The following is a 23800-nucleotide window of genomic DNA, read 5'->3' as shown; positions in this document are numbered from 1 at the left end:
AGCATACCAATTTGTAAGAAACAAATATTAAACAATGTTTATTAACATCAAATGAATCCCCACAATAACCATTCTCGTACCCGACGTCCGTATCAAGAAAAAGTAACTCAAAAATGTATCCATGTTCATCATCAATGGACATATTGATAGAAATTGCATTATACAGAATGTATAAATATCAAAGATCGCATAAAAGTTAACATTTAAAAACTCTACACCGATCCTATATGCATATTAATATAAAAAAAAATGATATTGAATTATATATTTCTCTGCCCTATAACCTCTAAAACATGGTAGCAATAGCTTTCACAGTGGCAGCTAAAGGTGTGGGTTTCATCTTTTATAAAGTAGTCGGTTCCAACGACTTGCCTACCAATAGCAACATGTTGACTAAAAGACATAATATTGTTTTAAACAAAAGACTCCAAATGACTCTCAAAACGTATTTTGTCAGTTTCATGTACTCCATAATTCTACATTTTTTCCAACCTGAGTTAGGGAAAACATACCCACAGGACGTTAATAAGTGAAATGTGAAATGGTACTTATCACGAACTGATATTCAATTGGATTGCATAAAGATGGCCTAACAGGCGACCACATAACTATCATGAGTGGAAGATTTCCCAGTTGAAGTTCATGACCCGCAACTTGTTTACAACGTTAACTCCAGCCATCAATGCCATCTTCTTTGATAAGCGCTAAGTACATGAAGGCATATATATATATATATTATACATATCACAAATAGCATATAAATAATTATTATATATTGAGAAAAGTATTTAAAAAAGCTATATACATTAGAAAGAAAATTTGCCATTATTCACAAGTAAAAAATAATAATAACCATGCCAAGCAGCCTCAAAATAAAGAAAATTTACCATTACTCACAGCATTATCAAACTAAAAATTATAAGAATTTACCTGATTAAAATAATATATTTTTAGCTAATAACATTTAAAGTTTCCAACAAAACATAAAACGCATCCAAAATTTGCTAACTAAAAAATAATAATAACCATGCCAAGCAGCTTGGGTTCTTCGTCAACCTTAAATAAAATTATGTAACGCTACCAGTATGACCACTTTTGGAACTAATCACCGATACAAAAGCACATATTCCACAACATGATCCATAAGACTTCAAATCATATGTTATGTTTCCATCACTTCCAGCCAACCCTTCTCTTTTGCCTAACATCCATGTCATGTGGTAAAAAAGAGGCCTATCAAATTCATTGACCAAGAAACACCTGTAAAGAGGAATGGATGTCAAAATTCAATATGATGCCCAACTGTCTAATTAATAAAATAACATGTAATATTTAGATTTAAAAGAATGGAGTTCAAAATCCTACACAATCTATGCCAACTTCTTTAAGAAAAAGAGATCACCACAAATTCCCAAGAGAGAGAAAAAATACCACAGAAAACCTACCTCTTATAACCTCAAAAGTAACCTATAAATCAAACTTTGAGGAAAAAAATACTCTCTGATTTAAGATAAAAAAAAAACTTTCGTAAATTTCATCTTGATGATTAAAATCTAGCACCCAAAAACCGGCGACCGATTGGTTTATCAATGGTGCATGCTTGCCGTTTCGGCCTCGTCAACGGAGAGCATAACAAACATCACCAGAATTTAAATGAGATACAAATAGCGACCGGAGGACTACTTGCTGTTGTTACAGTTGATATCATACGGCGATTGTGAACTTTTGGAGAGCAGAGCGAGATGTTGAGGGGAGGGCGAAATAGAGAATAGCTGATGCATTACAGGACGGAATGAAAAAAAAATGGGGGCAGCCAAGGAATAGATGGAAGGTGTTTACAAGGAAATTGATTCCTTAGGTAATACTTGATTTCATTCCATTCAACAACCAAACATTCCATATTTTTATTACCCTTGAATGGGTTATTCCATTCCTTTCTCCATTACGTCATACCAAACGCTACCTAAAAATCATGATATTAATACCTATAAGCACCACCAGATGCGGTTAACGACTATATGTCTAAGAGCACCACCAGGAAACCCTTGAATACCATCTAAAAACCATGATTCTCACTCTTAGCACTGTTAATATTCAAGTTTTATAATTATATTAGCATGATTTGAAAAAGAAAAAAAATAGTGGTTATATTAAATTAAACTTTAAAAACCACTTTAGAATATGTATGATGAATATACACCTTTGAGTAGTGGTACTGTCATTTCTTAAACTTGATGCTACCTTCTGGCGGACTACCACAGGTGTGCCAAAATGAACATAAACTTATGGCGGGGAATATTGTTGGATAAGGAACTGGAATGGTGGAATCATAGGATGCTGAAATAGGTTACATAAGCGTACATCAATATTATATTCATAAATCTAACAAACAACTAAACATACGATTATGATGATGACTTGGGGACGGAAAGAATGGTGGAGCTCCGCCACCATAATATGCCCATCACAAAATCAATCTCCATACTCATAACCAAATAGCTATAAAACATAATGATTGTATCATATTATGAATCTATGATTATGATCTTTCACCTGCATTACGGCTGACCCAGATCTATTTTGGTCATAAATTGTGTCGACTCAAACCTATTTTCGTCATAACCCCGTTTTGACCGAACCATTCTAACCCAAACCCGTTCTGAACCCTGACCGAACCCGACTCGCCAGTTTTGCATAGTTAAACATTCAAACCCGCACAGATTCACATAACAATAATTAGAGAAAAAATAGGTAGTTGAGAGAAGATCATTACCTTAACCACATTAATCTGGCTATTATATTGAACTGTTATATAACATAAATTACACTATAACGTATATATCATTAATGTTACTAAGAAATCATATTCCTCATTTATATCTGCACATACACATACACATACACAATCGTTATGCAACTAAATCTGATTCTTAATTGCTATTTGCCACTAATTTCAGCTTTAATAGAGAGAAATGGATACCTGCATATTACAATTTGTTTCTGCACATTCCAACACATGATTGGATCCTCTTGCCAATGCCACATGTAGAGGTATTGTGTTTTTGCACATTTCTTATGTTCACATCAACTCCAGCATCAAGAATGATCTGTTCAAACAGTTTTAAAGTTTTTTCTATAAATAAACAATGTGAATTTATTTAAGAGGTTTATGTTTATATATTACCAGTTGGGAGACTTCGATCCAGTTTTTTCTTAGCTTATTTTTTCTTATCTGGTCTGTTTGACCCGTTTAAAGACAACTCATAACCTGAATCAACCAATTTATTATAAAACAGGCTGGGACTGCCATCTGGCGTACCTTAACCAACGCTGTTTGGTCATTGCATCAGTATGCAAAGCTATCCGCCCATGCTGGGTGTCTTGCAAATGTAGCATCAACTCCAGCAGCAAGCAGTATCTGCACCAGTTCCCTACCACCTGCAACGAAATTAAATAGACACTCTGCTTTTTGTTTACAAAGTATATGTAGTCTAATCAAAAGAAATACGATTAAAACTTACTGGCTTCATGGTCTGTCTTTATGGCAGCTGCCATACATAATGCAGTGCCAAAAGGAGTCGGTACATCCATGACATCAACAATATCTTCTGAATACGCGACTTAAATGAACAACAGTGATTCCTCCTTCATCCTTGAAGGCCACCTCTCCAGCAACCAAGCCAATAACACATAGGGTATATATTTTTTATAAAGAAGTTAATGGAAAAAGAATATATCAGCACTAATAACCACTTCATGATATATCAACTTAAATTCCAATTATTGTGTATCATATAAAATTTGAATAACAAAAATTTTTAAATAAATAATAAAAAGCGACCAACGGGAGGCTGGCCACAAAGTTCGAATTACATCTAATACACCCTTGACATAGAAACACCAAAGTACCTATAGAAATTGGCACATGCACTTACATGTCTCTTCTTAAAAATCTATAATATATTCAAAACATATAATACGCACTTACACGTCTCTTCTTAAAAAACTATAATATATTCAATGAACAAATATTACCAGATAATGGGTCAAATGTGTAATAAATACAACGGGTCAAAGAGGTAGATTTTTCGGTTCATAAAAAAAACTTACAGGTGGCAAATTGGTTCTGAAGAAACAGTTTTAGAACCGGACTGAATCGGTTAGGACTGGTTTGTGTTTCAGGTTAAAAAAAACTGGTTTGTAACCAGATCCGATTACTAAAAACCGGTTTTCTTTTTACAATAAAATTATCAGTTAGGTTTTAACCAGACCGGTTTTTCCAAAAAACATGATTTGTACACCTCTAGGGGTGAAGAGACTAAAAACGATCATCGTTTGGATTTGAACCTGTAGACGATGAGCATGAATGACGTTGAATAGGCCATAGAGATTAACCGACAATAGAGCTTTTCGATTGAACCTCAGTTATCTGATGATGAAACAAAAATAATCAAATAAACAATGAATTACAAATTTATTCACAGTTAAAAAGCACATACTCTCACCTTCAGCATCATCACAATCATTTTCATCATCATCATAATCCATCACAGCGTACCACAAATCACGTTCTAAGCCACCGACCCATCAATTACCAGAAAAACAAAGATATTTGAAATCTTCAATAGTTCCATTTAAAATGTTTATAAATTTTAGCTCCAATCTATATGTAAACTTTCAGAATCAGACGACACTCATTAAAGTCAATTCAAAAATCAAAGATAAGAACTATAACTCATACATATGTCCACTTACATAATAATCACAAATACAAATATTTAGATGCGTCTGTAACCCTAAAAACTAATTAAAGACTTTGTTCGTCATTTCAACCATATGGTACTAACCAATTTACTATAATCTCATATTATACTAACTGAATACCATTTTTACAACCGTAAGCGTTGAGAAATGGATCGAAAAGCATGCATACCTTTGCGATCATGTTAAGAGAGTATCAAAACTTCACATTCCTCAAAATATTCGACAAATATATACCCTCTCGGATTCCTGCTGCTGCTGAGGCGTAGCGTAATTCACTGTTTTCCTTGAATTGGTACAAAGAAAGTGTTCCATTAATCTAAAGTTACGATGTTTCCAATCCAGATTGCAAATCCAAACAACTAAGACTCATAAGACATAGAAATACATACCATGTCAAAATGAAAGTTTTCTCTAACTTTTAATCAGCTCCAAGGCACAATCCATTGCATCTACAACCGAATTAGTATCCCACAGGTGATCCATATGGCCCACATAAAAACGGGGAACATCCGATAAAGTCAGAAAGAACAAAAAATGCAAGATTTTGATAAACAAACATATATATTCGGTATTTTTTTAACATTTTTAAGTTGCATATCGAACCTAGAATAATTATTGACCATGATATAGAGAAAAAAATGTCTCTAACTGTTGGTTAATCAGATTCAAATAGTTTTTCAGAACTGAAAGTAACATTTTTATATAGATTAGAGAAAAATTAATAAAAAAGATAGATTCCAGATATTTGGTGATACTGGTTAGCAGCTACAAATCCATTGTCACCATTTCAAATGTTGTCTGCACATTAAAAACAAACACGAAAATACACAAATTGACATAAAAATGGATAAATAAAACCTAAATTAAATATATAAAAGAGAAAAGACATCCCAATTGTTGAGACTTTTACCAACTTCAAGATATGAACCTTCAATCTACAAAACCAAATAGAGATGAATTCAAAAGACAAACCCTAATCTAAATTGATAATTGAATTACATGTTGTCACATACATCAAGATGAAACCCTATCCTAATTTTAACAATTTTGAACCACAACAAATCCTAATCTGAACATAATGATAAAACTATAATACTAACATCAAATCGTTGTGTGAGAAAGAAGTTTAATGAATTAAAACAACCAGAACTCACCAAATACTCCACGCATATCTGAAATCAGTGGCTGGATAATTAGGCGGCAGAAAGTAATCTGTAAAATAGGGTTTTCGAATATGCATCAAAATTAGAATAAAATCAATTGCATACAATTAAACAATCAAAAACTGATCAAACCTTATTAAGGATTTGTTGAGGAAAACTATTAAATTGATTCCTGAATAAGCTGGAGAATACAGAGGGGAAGAAACCTGGAAATTAGGGTTCCAAGTTTAGAAGGGATAAACAGGTCAAAACCACAATATTGATTTCAGAACTATTAATCGATGAAACATTAGAAGTTTTGCTTTGTTCAATTTCGGAATCTGAAAAACCCTAATCGGGTGATACCAGAAGAAGATGAAGATGATGTGGAATGTGGAAGCGTCACAGTACCGCATATGGATCCAGTTTATGTGGAAAAACCCTAATCGGGTGAAAAACCCTAATTGGCATTTGTCGATTTGCTGAAGAAGATTTTTGGATTTGCTGAAGATGATGAGTAGCGGCGTTAGGGTTTTGAAGGTGACGATAGAGATGAAGAGAATGAAACTGGGATATAAAGAATCCATTTGGATCATTTGGTCGACCCAAATCCATTCGGATCCCGCGTGCATTTGTTTTAAAATCGTGAATGTAGATAGCAAAATGGATTTCCCTCCTAAATCAGATTGCCACATCATCCTACATGGCCAAAGACAAATGCCACATTGCCCAAATCCATCTCATTTATATATATATATAGATACTTGCTGCTAAGCAACAAGGGTTAGAAATGAAAACAAGCAGGTAAACTGAATGGTAGTTACTGGGCATAGGATGATGTAAGTCTTTTTTTTAAAGGGTGTTATTATAAATCCCGAAAAATGACACTATAAGTAAAAATTCCAGACTCCACCAGTGCTTAATGTTTGTATCAACTTGCATGTTTAAAAAAACACTCTGGACATCCTTTAATTTTGTCAAATTTGAAAGAAAATAGAAATTAGTAATTAGTATTAGGTTATATAGTTTAAATCCAGCTATTTTGTATACATTTTTATTTTTGGTCGTAAACGAAATTCACGAGTTTGGGTTTAGCCTAAATACGAATCAACCATGGATCTCTAGACTCACAAAACTCATGCAATGTGTCAAAAAAAAACCTAATGTTGACCAACTTGATAAGATTTAAGCATCGAGAAATCCTGGACATTGATTATTGCTAGGCATCTTCCATTATACGCGTAGTTAGGAATCGATCTCATGGTTTACTAATACAGCATTTGTATAAACCAACTTTTTTACTTGTATTCAAATTGAAAGCATCCCACTTGGACCAGATTCCTCATATTTTTTGGGTTTATTAAATCTTATCATCCCTAACTATTGGCTATTGGTCGCTGTTACCCCCAACTATCACTTTAACGTCCGCCACCCCCTCCTTAACACTTAATGTGTTCTGACACCACGTCGTTAACTAATCAGTAACTTTTAATCATGTTACTATACTTTTAGGGGGTGTCATATGGATCATAAAAAGGTTTTAGGGATCTTAGGACACCCCAAAAAGTATAGTACTATGATCAAAAGTTAGTGATCAGTTAACAACGTGGTGATAGAGGTGGCGGGCGTCTAAGTGATAGTTGGGGGTGACAGCGGCAAATAGCCAATAGTTAGGGGTCATAAAATCCAATAACCTTATTTTTTTACTCAACAATGACATTATATAATTATTTTATATAAATCTTTTATAGTTTCATGATAAATGACTTGAACAAGATTAAAGGAGTAAATAAGAACTAGCCCAACAAGTTACAAGATTGATTTCCTAATTATCCGGCTGACTCGTATAATAAATATGGATGAGGGCTTATCAAGCCTCATGTTTTCCTCTCAGTTGTCAAGGCTCACCCAGGCGCGCACTTAGGCCCATCCCAGTTTTCTTGCTTCGCTTCAAAAGTCCCACTTTCAGGCCCTCGGGTGCGTTTTCAAGCCAAATTCCAACTAGATTCCGGTCAAAAATCGTTTGAACAGGTTCAAAGATATTTGAAACAGTTATAAGAACCCTAAACAAGCCTGAAAACAACCTAAAACAACTTAAACTAACCCTAAAGAAGCCTAAAACCTGTCTAAAATCCCTAAAAGATGTATTTTTATACTTAACGACTTGCCGAAAAAAGCTCTCGCTTTTTAAGCGACTTGCATTGAGGCCCAAGGCTCACCCTTTGCGCCTTGATTGAGCCTTGCGCCTTTGACAACTATGGTTTTCCCATCAACCGATCTTATTTTATCCAATTTGCTTCATATATATTGACATCAACATATCTGAAACCAATTAAATCATAGGTTTAAGCAATGTCGCCTCTCAAAGACCCGTCATTTGTCATAACATTGCTCATCATCATGTTGGCATCAATGAGGAGTAATATTATTGTTGCAAAGGTAAGAGGCCGTCTAGAGATAGATCTCCCAAACCTTCCTAAGCACGAATTCCCTGACTTAACCTAAAATTCCCAAACCTGACCTAACAGACTAGACTTGCTAGTTGCTTGAGAATCCTAAGCCAAAATACACCATTTGCCATCCTTGGAAGTGCCAAATTTATCTCATTTGCCACTTCCAAAATGTCACTTTCCTATCCCAACCGAGATACCATGAGTTATCAAGTTACCTTCGGTAATGAAGTTCCTCTGCCACGCCAATCTGTGTGTTCTTTACCATTAAGTCGTTTTTGGTGTTACAATATTAGGCTGCGGGATGTGGTTTCCCATTCCCACCTTCTTCCCCTAAGTTCCCCTTAACGTCACGTCATCCTCCCTTTCTATCATTCCCCTAACATGGGGTGTGTTCCCCCTTCCTCGTTCCATTTTTTTTTTTTCATTTATTAAAATTATAAATTAAAAGTATTAAGTGGAAGCTATGGTTTTACAATTTTTACGTTAAATTAAAGGCACTATTTTTATGTCAAAAGTGGGATTTCATAATTCGTAGGATTCATGTTAAAATGCACAACTTGGTTACTTGTCCTCGTAACGCGGATTTTTAATTTTAATCAATGTGACTAGAAAATTACAAAATATCAGTGAACAATATATTGAAACCCTAAAATATACCCAAACTGAAAAATCAGACCAAAATGTAACTACTATCCAATGAAAATAAAACCCTAATAAAATAATAAGAAAATAAGGCTCAGATCTGAATTGTAAAAAAATGGAAGATTTGGGAGTTATTTATAACTACAGTCGATTGAAAATTTGAATTTTTGTTTTTAAATATGAGCGTTCAACGGTCAAAAAATCAAACCAAACACCCCATAGCGCCGTTATGCATATGGCGCCTCCCCCTTCTTTTCCTTTTATGGCGCCCCATCCCGGTGTTTAGCAGCGCCATTGGGTGCTATAGCCCAACATACCACCCCATTACAAGGGGACTTAGTATAGAAAGACTCGCAATGAGTTAATATGAACTTTATAAATAGTTTGATTTATTATATAAACAATCTAATTTAAAGAAATAAACATAAAAAGTGTTGATACGTTGGAATGCAAGGATTTGCATAGTAAAAAGTTAGATGGGTGTTTATGGAAATACAAGACGTCTTAGTTTGAAACTTCTCTCACAAACAACATATTCATTAATTATTATTATTCTATCATTTCTATGTAATAGTTTTATGAACTTTCAATAATGTCTTCTTAACCACCGTTATCACATCGCTAATTGGACCACGTACTGATATAAAGTCAAACTAAGTTCTAAATCCAACATTAATATGTTCTTAAAACAACAACATTTATATAAGAAAAAAATCCCAATATATTGTTGCAGCAATCACCTATTACACCAGACTCGTGTTGTAGCAAAGACAAATAAAACAAACACAACGTTAGATGACAAAAATGCAAACCATTGCCCCACAAGCGTTTATCTAATTGTTCCATCCGATATTGATGAAACCTTGCAAACACCTGCGGAAGTTGTGAACGGTAAATCTTTATAGCAGGCTACAAGATTCTTGTCTGAATGTAGATCCACTTGCAGCGTCTCCCAAACCTTCTTCTTAGGGTTTAGAACATCATCAGGTTCACCGACAAACCCGGCAAAAGTAACCCTCTCTCCGACAGCAGCACCCTCAGGTGGCTCCACCAATTCAACCTGACAATATCATAAATATCGGTTTATACACATTATATAGTATAAATATAACTTAGTTGCTTACCTTATCAATAGTGGAAGCACAAAGAACCATAGCTTGTGATTTTATTCCCCTCATGGTTGCCGGCTTTAGGTTGCAGAGAACACACACCTTGCGATTCTAATAAAGACAAACAAGGAGAATTGAGAACCGTAAGCCAATTTGTGGTGTGATATGAATGTTTAAGGGCAGGATATGTTGTAAAAAGAACCTGCATCTCTTCAAGAGGAATATATTTGACAAGGCCACTAACGACAGTCCTAGGTTGTTCTTCACCAACATCGATTTTTTCAACATACAAAGAATCAGCATCAGGGTGTTTCTGAACTTCCTTAATAACCCCAACACGGATATCAAGTCTGTCGATCGTTACTTCCTTTTCCACAGCAGCAGCCTTAGCTTTGGGTTCACCTGCAGATTTAGCTGGTCGTTCTTTCTTTCCACTTTTATCTGCAAAGTCGGTTGATACAAACATCAAGTTTTAAGAAAGATAAACTATAATATTTAATTATTTTGCATAAGCAGCGAGTAAAAGCAGGCTTAAGCAGATGCCTCTGTGAATTATGAAGAAGGTACAGCTAAAGTTCAAACTGTAACCAATGTAGGTAAACTGTATCCCAAGTGTAATATATAAAATGTTAAATTTTAGAGTAAAATGCCATTTCGGTCCCTGACGTTTGGCCAGTTTTGCGACTTTCGTGATTCGTCCAAAGGTTTGTTTTCCCACATCCAGATCCAAAAGGTTTGAAATCTTGTCATTTTCATCCGCCTCGTTAACTCCATCCATTTTTCTCCGTTAAGTCAGAGGTATTATTATTTTTTATTTAGCAAGGGTACTTTGAATACCTGGACATTATGCTATATGCTTTTACATAAAGTGAAAAGGACAGAATTGCCCTTCAAGTATTAACGGAGAAAATGGAAGGAGTTAAGAAGCCAGGTGAAAATGGCAAGATTTCAAACCTTTTGGATTCAGATGCGGAAAAAACAAACCTTTGAACGAAAGTCACAAAACTGGCCAAACGTCAGGGACGAAAATGGCATTTTACTCTAGATTTTATATTTGATAATAAGAGACGATCAGCTTAAGTTTCAGACACAGTTAAAGGAGCGAGACTGAAGAGATGAAACAAGCATAGCACACGTAGACTAAGATTCGTAAAAGCGAAGAAATAACAATCACCTGCAATTTTTGTGTTCTTCAGTTTTTCAGTAAGTTTCTTTGCTTCAGCTTCTTCCTTCACAGCCCGGTCAGCACGGTCAGCTTGACTTCCCGCAAACTTATTCCTAAAGAATTCCACTTCTTCATCTTTCTGCACATCACAAAAATAGAAAACGAAACGTACATAAGAGATGTTCAAGTGGTTTCTGTCTCTTCCATGTACAAAAAGCAACGAGAAACATAAACAAAAACGCAACAGGACGACAAATTTACCAATTCCTTAAACAATGGCACAGGGGTCCCAATTTTGTGACCAGCAGGTATGATATTCCAAGGACTTTTAGCCTTTACAATATCACCCTTTTCGTCGGAAAGGGATACTTGAGGGGGCAGATTGAGCTGCTTGAGAACCTGCAACGATAATATTATAAACCGGTTTATAGAAATGATCTTTTTAAAACAATCAAACAGAAATGTGAAGCTACTTGCCTCAAGGGAAAACGATGGCATAAACGGTTCTAAAAGACACGCCAGGAGATAAACTAGTCCCACCGAAGTTTTCATGACTATAGAACATGAAGGAAGATCTTCCTTGTAAAGCTTCCAGAATTGACTTTCCTGAATGAAAAAAAAAAACAATAACATTCGTTGGTGATGCAAGAGTTTTGAGTTGTTTTTAATTTAATCTTTGTTTGTAGACTTACTTGTAGATATGCATTTCCCTCACCGGAAATACTCATTGCAATTTTCAATCCTTGCTTTAGCTTAACCTACACCAATTATATTAAAATTTGAAAATGAAAAAGTGTGCAAGAATATTATTATATTAATATATTCCAGTACAATCACTTGCCTTCTCCATGGCATCTACGTATTGGTCAACATAGTTACCAACTTTCTCTGCCAATGCTTTTGTTAAAGGATGTGACTCTGCACCTGGAGCATCGGGAATTATGGAATTGTATCCTGAACCCTTGCCAGATCCCGAGTCTGTCAATTCATTATATATATTATTTATATGCAATCAAAAGAAAAAAAAGCACTATATAATAGAAATGATGGAGTCATGTTATTCTAGACACAACTTAGATTCTAACCTAAGCAGTTAATGCAGTAAAAAATTGGATATCGGTCAAGGACCGATATTTGAGATAGCGGTTATCGAGGTGGGATATCAGCAATTTTAATATCATGCAGAATTTATATATATAGCAATTTAACACTTACAATTCAGTATACTCTCCTACCATTAACAAATTAACCTTTTGCAACTTTAAAACACCAACAATTGTAGCAAGTAGGAACTGATAAGAATTAACACACTAACATTTAACACTAACAAGTAACAATTAAGACTTAAAACACTATTGGGAATGATAGAAGTATAGAACAAAGAAGAAAGGTACTGATATCGGGAAATCGGTAATACATCGGTCAATATCACGGTATCACCGATGATATCGGTACCGATATTTTACATGGGGACCGATAACAGATATATCACAATATTAACTGCATAGATTCTAATGATACCAACCACTAACCTGGATCTTTAGCAACAAAGCTCAATACACGGTTAATGAAATTGCCTAAATTGTTTAGCAATTCGCTGTTTAGCTTTGCTTGTAAATCTGCCCATGTGAATAATGTGTCGGACACCTAGATAAAAAAAGTGAAATAATAAGAAAAAATAAATCAAAACATATTTGGGAATTACAGCGGATGAGGATGGTATTATCAAATCAAATATGACGCAAATGTACTACCTCTGGTCTATTGGTTAATAAATAATATCTCCATACTTCAACAGGAATGTTGGTATCCTTTGCATCGTTTCCAAACACTCCTATACCCTTACTCTTTGAAAACTTGCCTACACAAGTATCCAAAAAGCATACATGACTGACAATTCTAAAGCAAAATCCATAACTCTCGGGTTGGCATAGTACAAAGTACAAACCTGCTTCATAATTTAAGTATTCTGTAACACTAATAGTCTTCATCATGGTCCAGTTCTCCCCGGTCCCGATAAGCGTAGAAGGAAACATTACCTAAAAAGGTTTTTTTCATTATCATTAAAACAACTGCTAGAGACATTAATGGTACAGAAATTGTAACCTAGAAAGAACACACTTACAGTGTGAAATGGAACATTATCCTTTCCCATAAATTGATATAGCTCCACATGGTCAGGATTCTTCCACCACTTTTCCCACTCTTGTGTGTAGCAATTAGTAATTGAGACGTATCCAATAGGTGCATCAAACCATACATAGAAAACCTATACAATATGTGGTTAAAAAACCATCATAAAAATAAGCTAAACAAAAATTAACAGCTAATAATGAAGTTTTACCTTGTCCTTGAATTTCTCAAGAGGAACAGGAACACCCCACTTCAAATCTCTAGTAATACAACGTTGCCTCAATCCTTCTTTAAGCCATGCGTTTGTTGCATGAATGGCGTTTTGACTCCAAGAGCCAGCTACTGACATCGTGCTGATGTACTCACGCAGTTTACCTTCCAACAAAGGGAGTTCAAGAAACAAGTGGTCTGTATCACGGATTCGAGGGCTGGTTGCACAGACCTATTACCAAAACCGAAAAGAAGTTATACACAGATTTCGATTCACCAAATATAAGCTAACAGTAAAGTTACCTTGCATCGAGGATTAATGAGTTCTGTTGGATTCAATAGCTTGCCACATTTTTCACACTGATCTCCTCGTGCGGAATCATAATTACAACCAGGTGTCGGACAGGTTCCCTCCACAAGCCGGTCAGCTAAAAACTTACTGCATGTATCACAGTAAAGCTGCATTACCAAAAAGTGATTCGTTATTTACTGATCATCCTCCCACAAAACCTAATGAAACCCATAATAATCTTAAAATCTTAAATCAGTGATAGACACTACACCTGCTGCATCGTATTCTCAGAAAGCCATTTATTATCCAGCAACTTATTGAAAATTGCTTGGCAAACTTCAGTCTGCTGTGGAGTTGAAGTTCGTCCAAACTCATCAAAACTTATATTAAACCATTCATACACGTCCTTATGAATTGCATGATACCTAGAATAATTCATAACAGAAAAATAAAGTAGATTATTAACCAGAGATATTTAAAACCCTAATTCAATCACTTGTCACAAATTCATCTAAAAACCTAATCAAATGAAAAGTAAACACTTAATTACTTGTCACAAATCTCTTTAGGAGTGCAATTTTCTTCCATGGCTTTCGTCTCTGTAGCGGTTCCATACTCATCAGTACCGCAAATGTATATTGCGTTGTAACCTCTCGATCGGCAAAAACGAGCATACACATCCGCACTCAAAACACCTACAATCAGCAACAAATTAAATTCAAATAACAATTTACACATCAAAAACATCTACAAACAACAACAAATCAAATTCAAACCAACAACTATTATAACACCTACAAATAGCAACAAATTAAGTTCTAATTAACAATCTACACATCAAAACACCTACAAACAACAACAAATTAAGTTAAAATCAACAATTTACACATCAAACACCGACAAACACCTACAAATTAAGTTCGATATTAACAAGTAAGTAACACATCAAAACGTACAACCGGTAACATATTAACAAGTTACACATCAAAACCTACAATCAGCAACAAATAAAGTTCAAAATTCAAATCAACAGTTTCAACATCAAAACACCTACAATCAGCAACAAATTGAGTTCAAATTAACAATCTACACAACAAAATAAAGTACACGTGATGCAATTAAGCACTTACAGCCAATAATGTTTCCGAGATGAGGAACGTTGTTGACGTAAGGTAAAGCACTGGTAATCAGGATGTTTCGTTTGCCCGGAATCGGAAGTTTCACCGGTTTCCGATCAGCGCCGCCGCTGATAGGAACGTCTCCCATCGTTAAGCACGAAATTAGGGTTTAGGGCGATACAGTGTGAGTTATCAGTTGCGTGATGTTTGTTATGAGATGCCGTCGTAAAAAAAAGTTGTGGTGGTCGCACATATTATATTAGGGTAAAGTATGAAGTAATTTACAAAGTTAACACCTAACTATGATTTTTTTTTATTTTCACCACATAAAAAATTGTATTTTCTAGTTTAGGGATTGAATATTTGAATTTGTAATGTTATAAAGCTACTATCATTTAAAACCAACCGGATCATGAGTAGGGGTGCAAACAATCCAGACACTCGAGAGTTACTCATTATCGGTTTGGTTAAAAGCTCGTGAGCCTATGTCACACCCCCAAAATCCACCCGCGGAGTACCACCGCTTGGGAGCGTGACTGACCAGGATCAAGCCATCAATCATATCAAACCATAGCATTTAATACAAAAGTAATTAACGTAAGTCTCCATGACATGATTGATGTTTCAAAACCAAATACTGTTTTAAGTAGCGGAAGCAATGTAAAGTAAACCCAAATAAAGTTATAAGTTCACATAAAGTTCATGATCCATATCCCACAACGACCTGCTCCTCTCTTGTGCAAGCTCCATAATTTACCTAAGGTCCTGCAAGGCATGCAGCAAATAATCAACAAACTAGTTGAGCGAGTTCACAGAAAGTAAGTTCATAGTGTAATGCATAAGTATAGCTAGTGGGGGCTTCCCATACTAGTGTGTAATAAAAGTGGGGGCTTCCCATGTTCATCCTGGTTAATGAGGGCTTCTCATTAACGGTACTTACTAGACTAACTTCCGACCATGTGTTCTTCTTTACCGAGAACAGGAAAACGTACAGGGTCACGTAGGCTTTACGTGACGTGCCCTTCCCCGAGGACAGTGGTACGCGTGGGGGCTACGTAGGCTTTACGCAGCGTGGCCTTCCGACCTGGAAGCCAGTAGATGGTATTGGGTTACGTAGGCTTTACGTAACGTGTCCTCCCGACCCGGGAGACATATGGCAAATATACTGGGTTACGTAGGCTTTACGTAACGTGTCCTGACTAACCTGAGGACGATGGTCTATAGTCTGGTATATGCGTAAGTACGAGTAATCATTCCATATCCAACATATCCAACCCAATTCCCAACCCGGGAATCCCATGCCTTGGCTGTGTGAACTCACCTTGGTTTGCTCGGCAGATACACAAGGAATATAAGTAGCAAGTAAATGGTCACTCACGTCCTATCATGGTTATTATACGAGTCAGGTTCGTATATAGTACGTATATAGCAATCACGTATAGTCATGGCAAACATGTACGCACGTAAGCAGATAAGACATAGCATGTGAGGATCCAATTGTCTAAGTCCAACAATACCCGGCCCAATAGCATAAGCAGCCCAATAACAAAACAGTCCAGATTCTCAATCGGCCCAAATAGTAAACGTATATCGGTCCAATAGCAAACAGTCCACAATTCAAATCGTTGGGCTCAATAGATTGGGCCCATGACAGTGAAGGCCCAACAGTGTGCGTGCAACGGTGGTCTCGAGTCGCAACGGAGATCTCGAGTCGTAACCAGAGATTACGAGTCGCAACAGCTGGTTGCGAGTCGCAATGATGGTCTCGGTTCATCATGGTCTGGTTACGAGTGGTCATGTGCTGGTTGCGAGTCGCAACGGGACTCGCAATCGTGGTCTCGGCTGGTGCTGTTGTGGTTTCGAGTCGTGACCACGAGGTTTCGACTCGCAATCTGAGTCGCAACCGTGTGACGTGTGTGTGTAACCGGTTTCCATAAATCCTGCATTGACTTATCCGTGATTTCAGCTAACAGTTTGGTCAGTTTGGTAACCAGATCAATTAACAAAATTCTCAACAAATCAATAGCATGATATCGATCAAACAGAACAATTGCAACACAAATTCATAAGAACCCTAATTATAACATGCATGAACAACCAACAATTCATCGACAAACCAACATTCAAGTTAACCCGATGCATACTATAGCCGATTACTTGTTCATTCGGTAATACTACCAGATCATCGATCCTTATGCAATTCATACATTCGCACATATATCCGGTTCATATCTAAGCCAATTACATGATCATCAAAACAGCCGATTTCTATATATCAATACATTCGGTTCTAAACTAATCACAACTACAAACTGATTATATAACAATACATTCAAGGACCAACATAACCACATAATCTAACCGGCCCTAGATCATCATCATGCAAATTCTAATCGGTTCGATTTAAGCATGTAATCAAAGCATCACTTAACACACAAGCATAAAACATCATACTAACCGATTACAAGAAGGAGAGTGTGATCCGAGCAAGGGTGTTCCTTGGTGCCGTCGGGTTCCAAACGAACGAGAGAGAGAGAGCAAAGCTTCTAGGGTTTGTGTGTGTGTTTGTGATTTGCAAAAGTGGTAAAACAAAACCCCTAAACTCAGTTTTGTGTGTTGCGAGTGGGGAGTGGGCCGAGCCCACTCGATTACCTAATGGACCCGAGAACAAGGAGTGACTCAAAGGGCTCGTGTACTCGGTCCGCATACATACGACATACGTACGCACATAATGCATATAACATAACATCTATCATGAAATCAATTAATCATTCAGGTTTATAAAATCACATATCGTGCACAAACGTTACATCAAAGTAAGCCTAAAGTTCGAGTTGTCACATTATCCCCAACTAATTGGAAATTTCGTCCCGAAATTTGGTATGCACTCACTGAGGAAGCTAGGTAAACTGTACTGTTCACTGATTTTCCTGGGGTGTCACATCCTCCCCCCGTTGATCTGGAATTTCGTCCCGAAATTCCGAAGTAGTAGCTTCAGCCTCAGTAGTGGTTGCCTGGTTCCCGAATAACTGGGGGTACTTTTCTGTCATCCTGTTTTCGCGTTCCCAGGTGTACTCTGGGCCACGTTTGGAGTTCCAACGAACTCGGACAAGAGGGATTCTCTTGTGTTTGAGGACCTTCACATCCCGGTCCGTGATTTCGACTGGTTCCTCGACGAACTGCAACCGCTCGTCGATAGTGAGTTCCTTAAAAGGAATGATAAGATTTTCATCTGATAGGCACTTCTTTAGGTTCGATACATGAAAGACATTGTGAACTGCCCCGAGTTCAGCTGGTAATTTCAACTTGTAGGCTACCTTGCCAATCTTTTCTATGATTTCGAATGGTCCGACGTATCGCGGATTCAGTTTACCCCGTTTGCCAAAACGAACTACACCCTTCCAGGGTGAGACTTTCAATAAAACCCGGTCCCCGACCTCAAATTCCAATGGCTTTCTACGCTTATCTGCGTAGGCTTTCTGACGGTCTCGTGCTGCCGCCATGCGTTGTCGTATCTGTGCAATCTTTTCTGTGGCGTCCACTACAATCTCTGGACCCGTAATCTGACTATCTCCCACCTCTGCCCAACAGAGAGGTGACCGGCATTTACGCCCGTACAATGCCTCGAATGGAGCGGCTTGAATGCTGGTGTGATAACTGTTATTGTAAGAAAACTCCACCAAAGGGAGGTGCTTTTCCCAGCCGTTGCCGAAATCGATGACGCATGCCCGAAGCATGTCTTCAAGAGTTTGAATCGTACGCTCAGACTGTCCATCCGTCTGAGGGTGGTATGCTGTGCTCATGTCTAGTCGTGAGCCAAAGGATTTATGCATTGCTTGCCAAAGTTCTGACGTGAATCGTGCGTCGCGATCCGAAATGATGGACGTGGGCACCCCGTGCCTCGAGACAACTTCTTTAAGATAGACGTCTGCAAGTGTGGAGAACTTGTCCGTTTCCTTAATCGGCAGGAAGTGTGCAGACTTAGTGAGTCGATCAACTATGACCCATATCGTATCGTTCCCACGCTGGGATCTAGGTAGGCCTGTAACGAAATCCATGGAAATTTCTTCCCATTTCCACTGAGGTATCTTAGGCTGCTGAAGTAGACCAGCTGGTTTCTGATATTCGACCTTGACTCTTGCACATGTCAAGCATTTTCCAACATACGTAGCAATGTGGGCCTTCATACTAGGCCACCAATAGGTAGTGCTGATATCGTGGTACATTTTATCCGACCCTGGATGTACCGAATAGCGAGACTTGTGTGCTTCATCCATCACAAGTTCGCGTAGACCGCCATAGAGTGGGACCCAAATCCGGCCCGTTACATAGTAGGCGCCGTCTGCCTTCTGTTCCATTTGCTGCCGTGAGCCGCGTAAGGCTTCAGCCTTGACGTTTTCGGGCTTCAGTGCTTCTGTCTGAGCAGCTCGTATCTGTGCAGGAAGACTGGACTGAATCGTAAGCTGTAGCGCTCGCACGCGCTTCGGTAAAGTGTCCTTTCGACTAAGGGCATCAGCCACCACATTGGCTTTGCCTGGATGATACTTGATAGCGCATTCATAATCGTTTAGTAATTCGACCCATCGCCGTTGACGCATGTTCAAATCCTTCTGCTTAAGGATATGCTCGAGACTCCTGTGATCGGTGTAAATCGTGCACCTGGTACCGTACAGGTAGTGTCGCCATATCTTAAGCGCGAAAACAACAGCTCCCAGCTCTAAATCGTGCGTCGTGTAGTTGCGTTCATGAATCTTGAGTTGACGAGAGGCGTAAGCGATAACCTTGTCGCGCTGCATTAACACACATCCAAGTCCCCGAATGGATGCATCACAATAAACCACGAAGTCATCTGTGCCCTCTGGCAATGAGAGGATAGGTGCACTGCAAAGTCTATCCTTTAGGTGCTGAAAAGCAGTCTCCTGGGGCTCTCCCCAGCGATAGGTAACACCCTTCTGTGTCAGTAGCGTAAGCGGCTGAGCAATCTTCGAGAAGTCTCTAATAAACCGTCTGTAGTAACCTGCCAGACCCAAGAATTGGCGTATTTCCGTTGGCGTACGCGGTGCAGGCCAGTTCCTGATCGAATCTACCTTGGATGGATCGACATGGATCCCATCCTTGTTTACCACGTGGCCTAAGAAGTGGACTTCACGAAGCCAGAAGTCGCATTTAGAAAGCTTGGCGTACAACTGTTCCTTCCGAAGGAGTTCCAAAATAAGGCGAAGATGCTGCTCGTGCTCCTCCTGACTCTTGGAGTAAATCAGGATGTCGTCGATGAACACAATGACGAACTTGTCGAGATAGGGTTTGCACACCCTGTTCATAAGATCCATAAATACCGCAGGCGCGTTCGTTAACCCGAATGGCATGACGAGAAACTCGTAGTGACCGTAACGAGTTCTGAAGGCTGTCTTGGAGACGTCCTCATCCCGGACTCTCAACTGATGGTACCCAGACCTCAAGTCTATCTTCGAGTAGTAACACGACCCTTGCAATTGGTCGAATAAGTCGTCTATGCGTGGAAGAGGATAACGGTTCTTCACCGTCACCTTGTTGAGTTCACGGTAGTCGATGCACATCCTGAACGTACCGTCTTTCTTCTTCACGAAAAGCACTGGAGCTCCCCAAGGCGAAGAGCTTGGTCGTATGAAACCCTTTTCCAAGAGTTCCTGCAGTTGCTTTGACAATTCCTCCAATTCTGATGGAGCCAGACGATATGGTGCGCGAGCTATGGGTGCTGCTCCTGGAGCGAGCTCGATCTGAAATTCGACCTGACGATGAGGCGGTAAGCCAGGTAAGTCTTCAGGAAACACCTGAGGGTAATCGCGTACAATTGGAATATCCTCCAATTTCTTTTCCTTTGCTGATGCGTCTGTAACGAGAGCCAGAATGGCTGCGTGACCTTTTCGTAAGCACTTCTGAGCCTTCAAGAAAGAGATGACGCCAACCACAGCACCACTCTTGTCGCCTTGAACTTCTAGAGGTTCCTGACCCGAACGAGGAATGCGAATAACCTTTTCGCTGCATAAGATTTCTGCCTGGTGTTGGGACAACCAATCCATCCCAATCACGACGTCGAAGCTACCCAAAACTATGGGAATGAGATCAATAGAGAAGGCTTGACCAGCTAAGATAAGATTACAACCTTGAACTACGTGCGTGGCTTCTAGACTTTTACCGTTAGCTAACTCGACTACATGTTTGGTGGGTAAAAGTGTTGGTGCACGTTTTAGCAGTTGACACATTTTCACAGACATATAGCTTGTATCCGCACCCGAATCAAATAAAACAGTAACGTAAATATTGTCGAGGAGAAACTTACCCATAACAACGTTGGGATCGTTCACTGCGTCGCCTCGACCTAGCACGAATGCACGACCACGAGCTTCATTGCCGTTATTGTTGTTGTTCCCGCCGTTGTTATTCCCATTGCCCTGGTTATTGTTGTTGCGATTCTGGTTCAACTGAGGGCAATCGCGTTTGAAGTGACCTTCAGCCCCACACTGGAAACATCCTCGGTTCCCACGCTGTGGCTGCTGCTGCTGCTGCTGGTTTTGTGGAGCTGGTTGCTGAGGCTGCTGATTCTGATTCGCAGGACGAGGGCTCCTGCAGTCTTTGGCCTCGTGCCCCATCTTAAGACACCTTTGACAGCGACCCTTGTTACATGGGCCGTGGTGATGCCTGTTGCAGTTGTGGCACCTGGGTTGACTACCCTGATATCTCCTCTGTTTGTGACCACCAGAGGATTGCTGACTGGGACTCTGATAGTGGTCGATTTTCTGTTGCTGAGCTTGTGGCTGAACGGTCGCTGAACCTTTACTAGAATCTCCATCCCATTTTCTTTTACTGTCACCAGATGTAGCAGGAGTAACTGAGGTGGTGACGTTAGCAGTAGCGTTAACACGCTTGGGCAGTTTATTCTGATCAACTGCCTGATCGGTGATACGGTGAGCGAGACGTTGAATTTCCTGTATGTTTTCGAGGTTAGCCGACGTCACGTGGCTCTGAATTTCTGGCGCCAATCCCTTGAGGTACAACTCAATGCGCTTGTATGGAGGGTCCACCATAGTTGGACACAGAACGGCCAGCTCATTAGACCGTTTAGTATACGCCTCGATTTCCGATCCAACCATTTTCAAGTTATACAGCTCGTCTTCTAGCTTGTGAATATCTTCCCGCGTGCAATACTCACGCTTGATGAGTTCCTTGAAATCGTTCCATGGGGTGGCGTTAGCAGCTGCCAACCCTAAGATCTGGACTTGGGCGTTCCACCAAGTCAATGCTATCCCTTCCAAAGTACCGGTAGCAAACTTGACCTTGCGAGCCTCAGGGCACTCGCACATTTCGAATACTGATTCTAGCTTCTCGAACCAGTGGAGGAGTCCCACTGCTCCTTCTGTGCCGCTGAAAGAGTTCGGACGACAGTCCATGAAGTTCTTGAACGTGCAGACAGGCTGCTGCGCGTGTTGACCTAATGTGTACGAATAGGACGAGAGTTAAATACGAGCGTTAATGTAGGATCTAAAGATCCTAGTGTGTGCCTATACTGCAGGATATACTACCTGCTTGAGCTGCTGCAACTGCCGCAGCAACTTGAGCTTGAACAAGAGCCTCTAGCTGGGCTTGTGTCATGTTGATTCGTCCAGACATGATCTTCATAGTAACAAGTAGCATACGTAAGAATGGTTCGCGGGTAGGGCGATGACAGAAAAGCGTAGGCATATAGGTGTTCTCATGAAATCAAAGCATGTGTATCTAAGCGTAATGCGAGCAAAGTTCTAAACAATTCTAGCATACAGGCAATAAACATAAACCTTATTACCTAAGATGTCGAGTCTTGCACGTGGAGCGAAGCGTCGTTGTGGATCATTGAGAGCACTGTTCTGGTTATAGTCCGGTTTTAATAAAAACGTTTTCCCCATATTAAAACCAAGTTCTCTATAACCAATGGCTCTGATACCAATCTGTCACACCCCCAAAATCCACCCGCGGAGTACCACCGCTTGGGAGCGTGACTGACCAGGATCAAGCCATCAATCATATCAAACCATAGCATTTAATACAAAAGTAATTAACGTAAGTCTCCATGACATGATTGATGTTTCAAAACCAAATACTGTTTTAAGTAGCGGAAGCAATGTAAAGTAAACCCAAATAAAGTTATAAGTTCACATAAAGTTCATGATCCATATCCCACAACGACCTGCTCCTCTCTTGTGCAAGCTCCATAATTTACCTAAGGTCCTGCAAGGCATGCAGCAAATAATCAACAAACTAGTTGAGCGAGTTCACAGAAAGTAAGTTCATAGTGTAATGCATAAGTATAGCTAGTGGGGGCTTCCCATACTAGTGTGTAATAAAAGTGGGGGCTTCCCATGTTCATCCTGGTTAATGAGGGCTTCTCATTAACGGTACTTACTAGACTAACTTCCGACCATGTGTTCTTCTTTACCGAGAACAAGAAAACGTACAGGGTCACGTAGGCTTTACGTGACGTGCCCTTCCCCGAGGACAGTGGTACGCGTGGGGGCTACGTAGGCTTTACGCAGCGTGGCCTTCCGACCTGGAAGCCAGTAGATGGTATTGGGTTACGTAGGCTTTACGTAACGTGTCCTCCCGACCCGGGAGACATATGGCAAATATACTGGGTTACGTAGGCTTTACGTAACGTGTCCTGACTAACCTGAGGACGATGGTCTATAGTCTGGTATATGCGTAAGTACGAGTAATCATTCCATATCCAACATATCCAACCCAATTCCCAACCCGGGAATC

General features: G+C 39.1%; 1 protein-coding gene and 1 long non-coding RNA gene across 16 annotated transcripts; both read right to left on the bottom strand.

Moving 5' to 3' along the window:
- Positions 1–931: 931 nt before the first annotated feature.
- On the bottom strand, positions 932–6514 carry LOC110912339. Of its 15 annotated transcripts, none has more exons than XR_004878853.1 (11): positions 6273–6508; positions 6060–6133; positions 5919–5976; positions 5154–5699; positions 4506–5047; positions 4348–4429; positions 3522–3664; positions 3320–3438; positions 2981–3107; positions 2201–2337; positions 932–1260 (listed from the first exon to the last, which is right to left on the bottom strand). It is a non-coding gene; the product is annotated as an uncharacterized LOC110912339 (long non-coding RNA). The 15 variants fall into 15 exon arrangements; XR_002577873.2 differs by having other exon boundaries at positions 3522–4429; positions 4506–4571; positions 4934–5047; XR_004878850.1 differs by having other exon boundaries at positions 4348–5047.
- A 3130-nt stretch (positions 6515–9644) lies between these two features.
- LOC110912340 (probable methionine--tRNA ligase) lies at positions 9645–15267 on the bottom strand. The gene is made up of 17 exons (XM_022157034.1): positions 15041–15267; positions 14461–14605; positions 14182–14335; positions 13922–14077; positions 13620–13850; positions 13401–13544; positions 13224–13314; positions 13030–13136; positions 12808–12922; positions 12117–12253; positions 11968–12033; positions 11753–11881; positions 11537–11674; positions 11285–11414; positions 10313–10551; positions 10126–10221; positions 9645–10061 (listed from the first exon to the last, which is right to left on the bottom strand). Exons 1-17 carry the CDS (start codon positions 15174–15176, stop codon positions 9831–9833), a joined length of 2445 nt encoding a protein of 814 aa, XP_022012726.1. The 5' UTR covers positions 15177–15267; the 3' UTR covers positions 9645–9830.
- Positions 15268–23800: the final 8533 nt, after the last annotated feature.

This window comes from Helianthus annuus, chromosome 14 (assembly GCF_002127325.2).
Source record: "Helianthus annuus cultivar XRQ/B chromosome 14, HanXRQr2.0-SUNRISE, whole genome shotgun sequence".
In the NCBI taxonomy this organism is placed as follows: domain Eukaryota; kingdom Viridiplantae; phylum Streptophyta; class Magnoliopsida; order Asterales; family Asteraceae; genus Helianthus; species Helianthus annuus.
The sequence above is the reverse complement of the archived record's forward strand: the minus strand, read 5'-3'. Positions and strand labels throughout refer to the sequence as shown.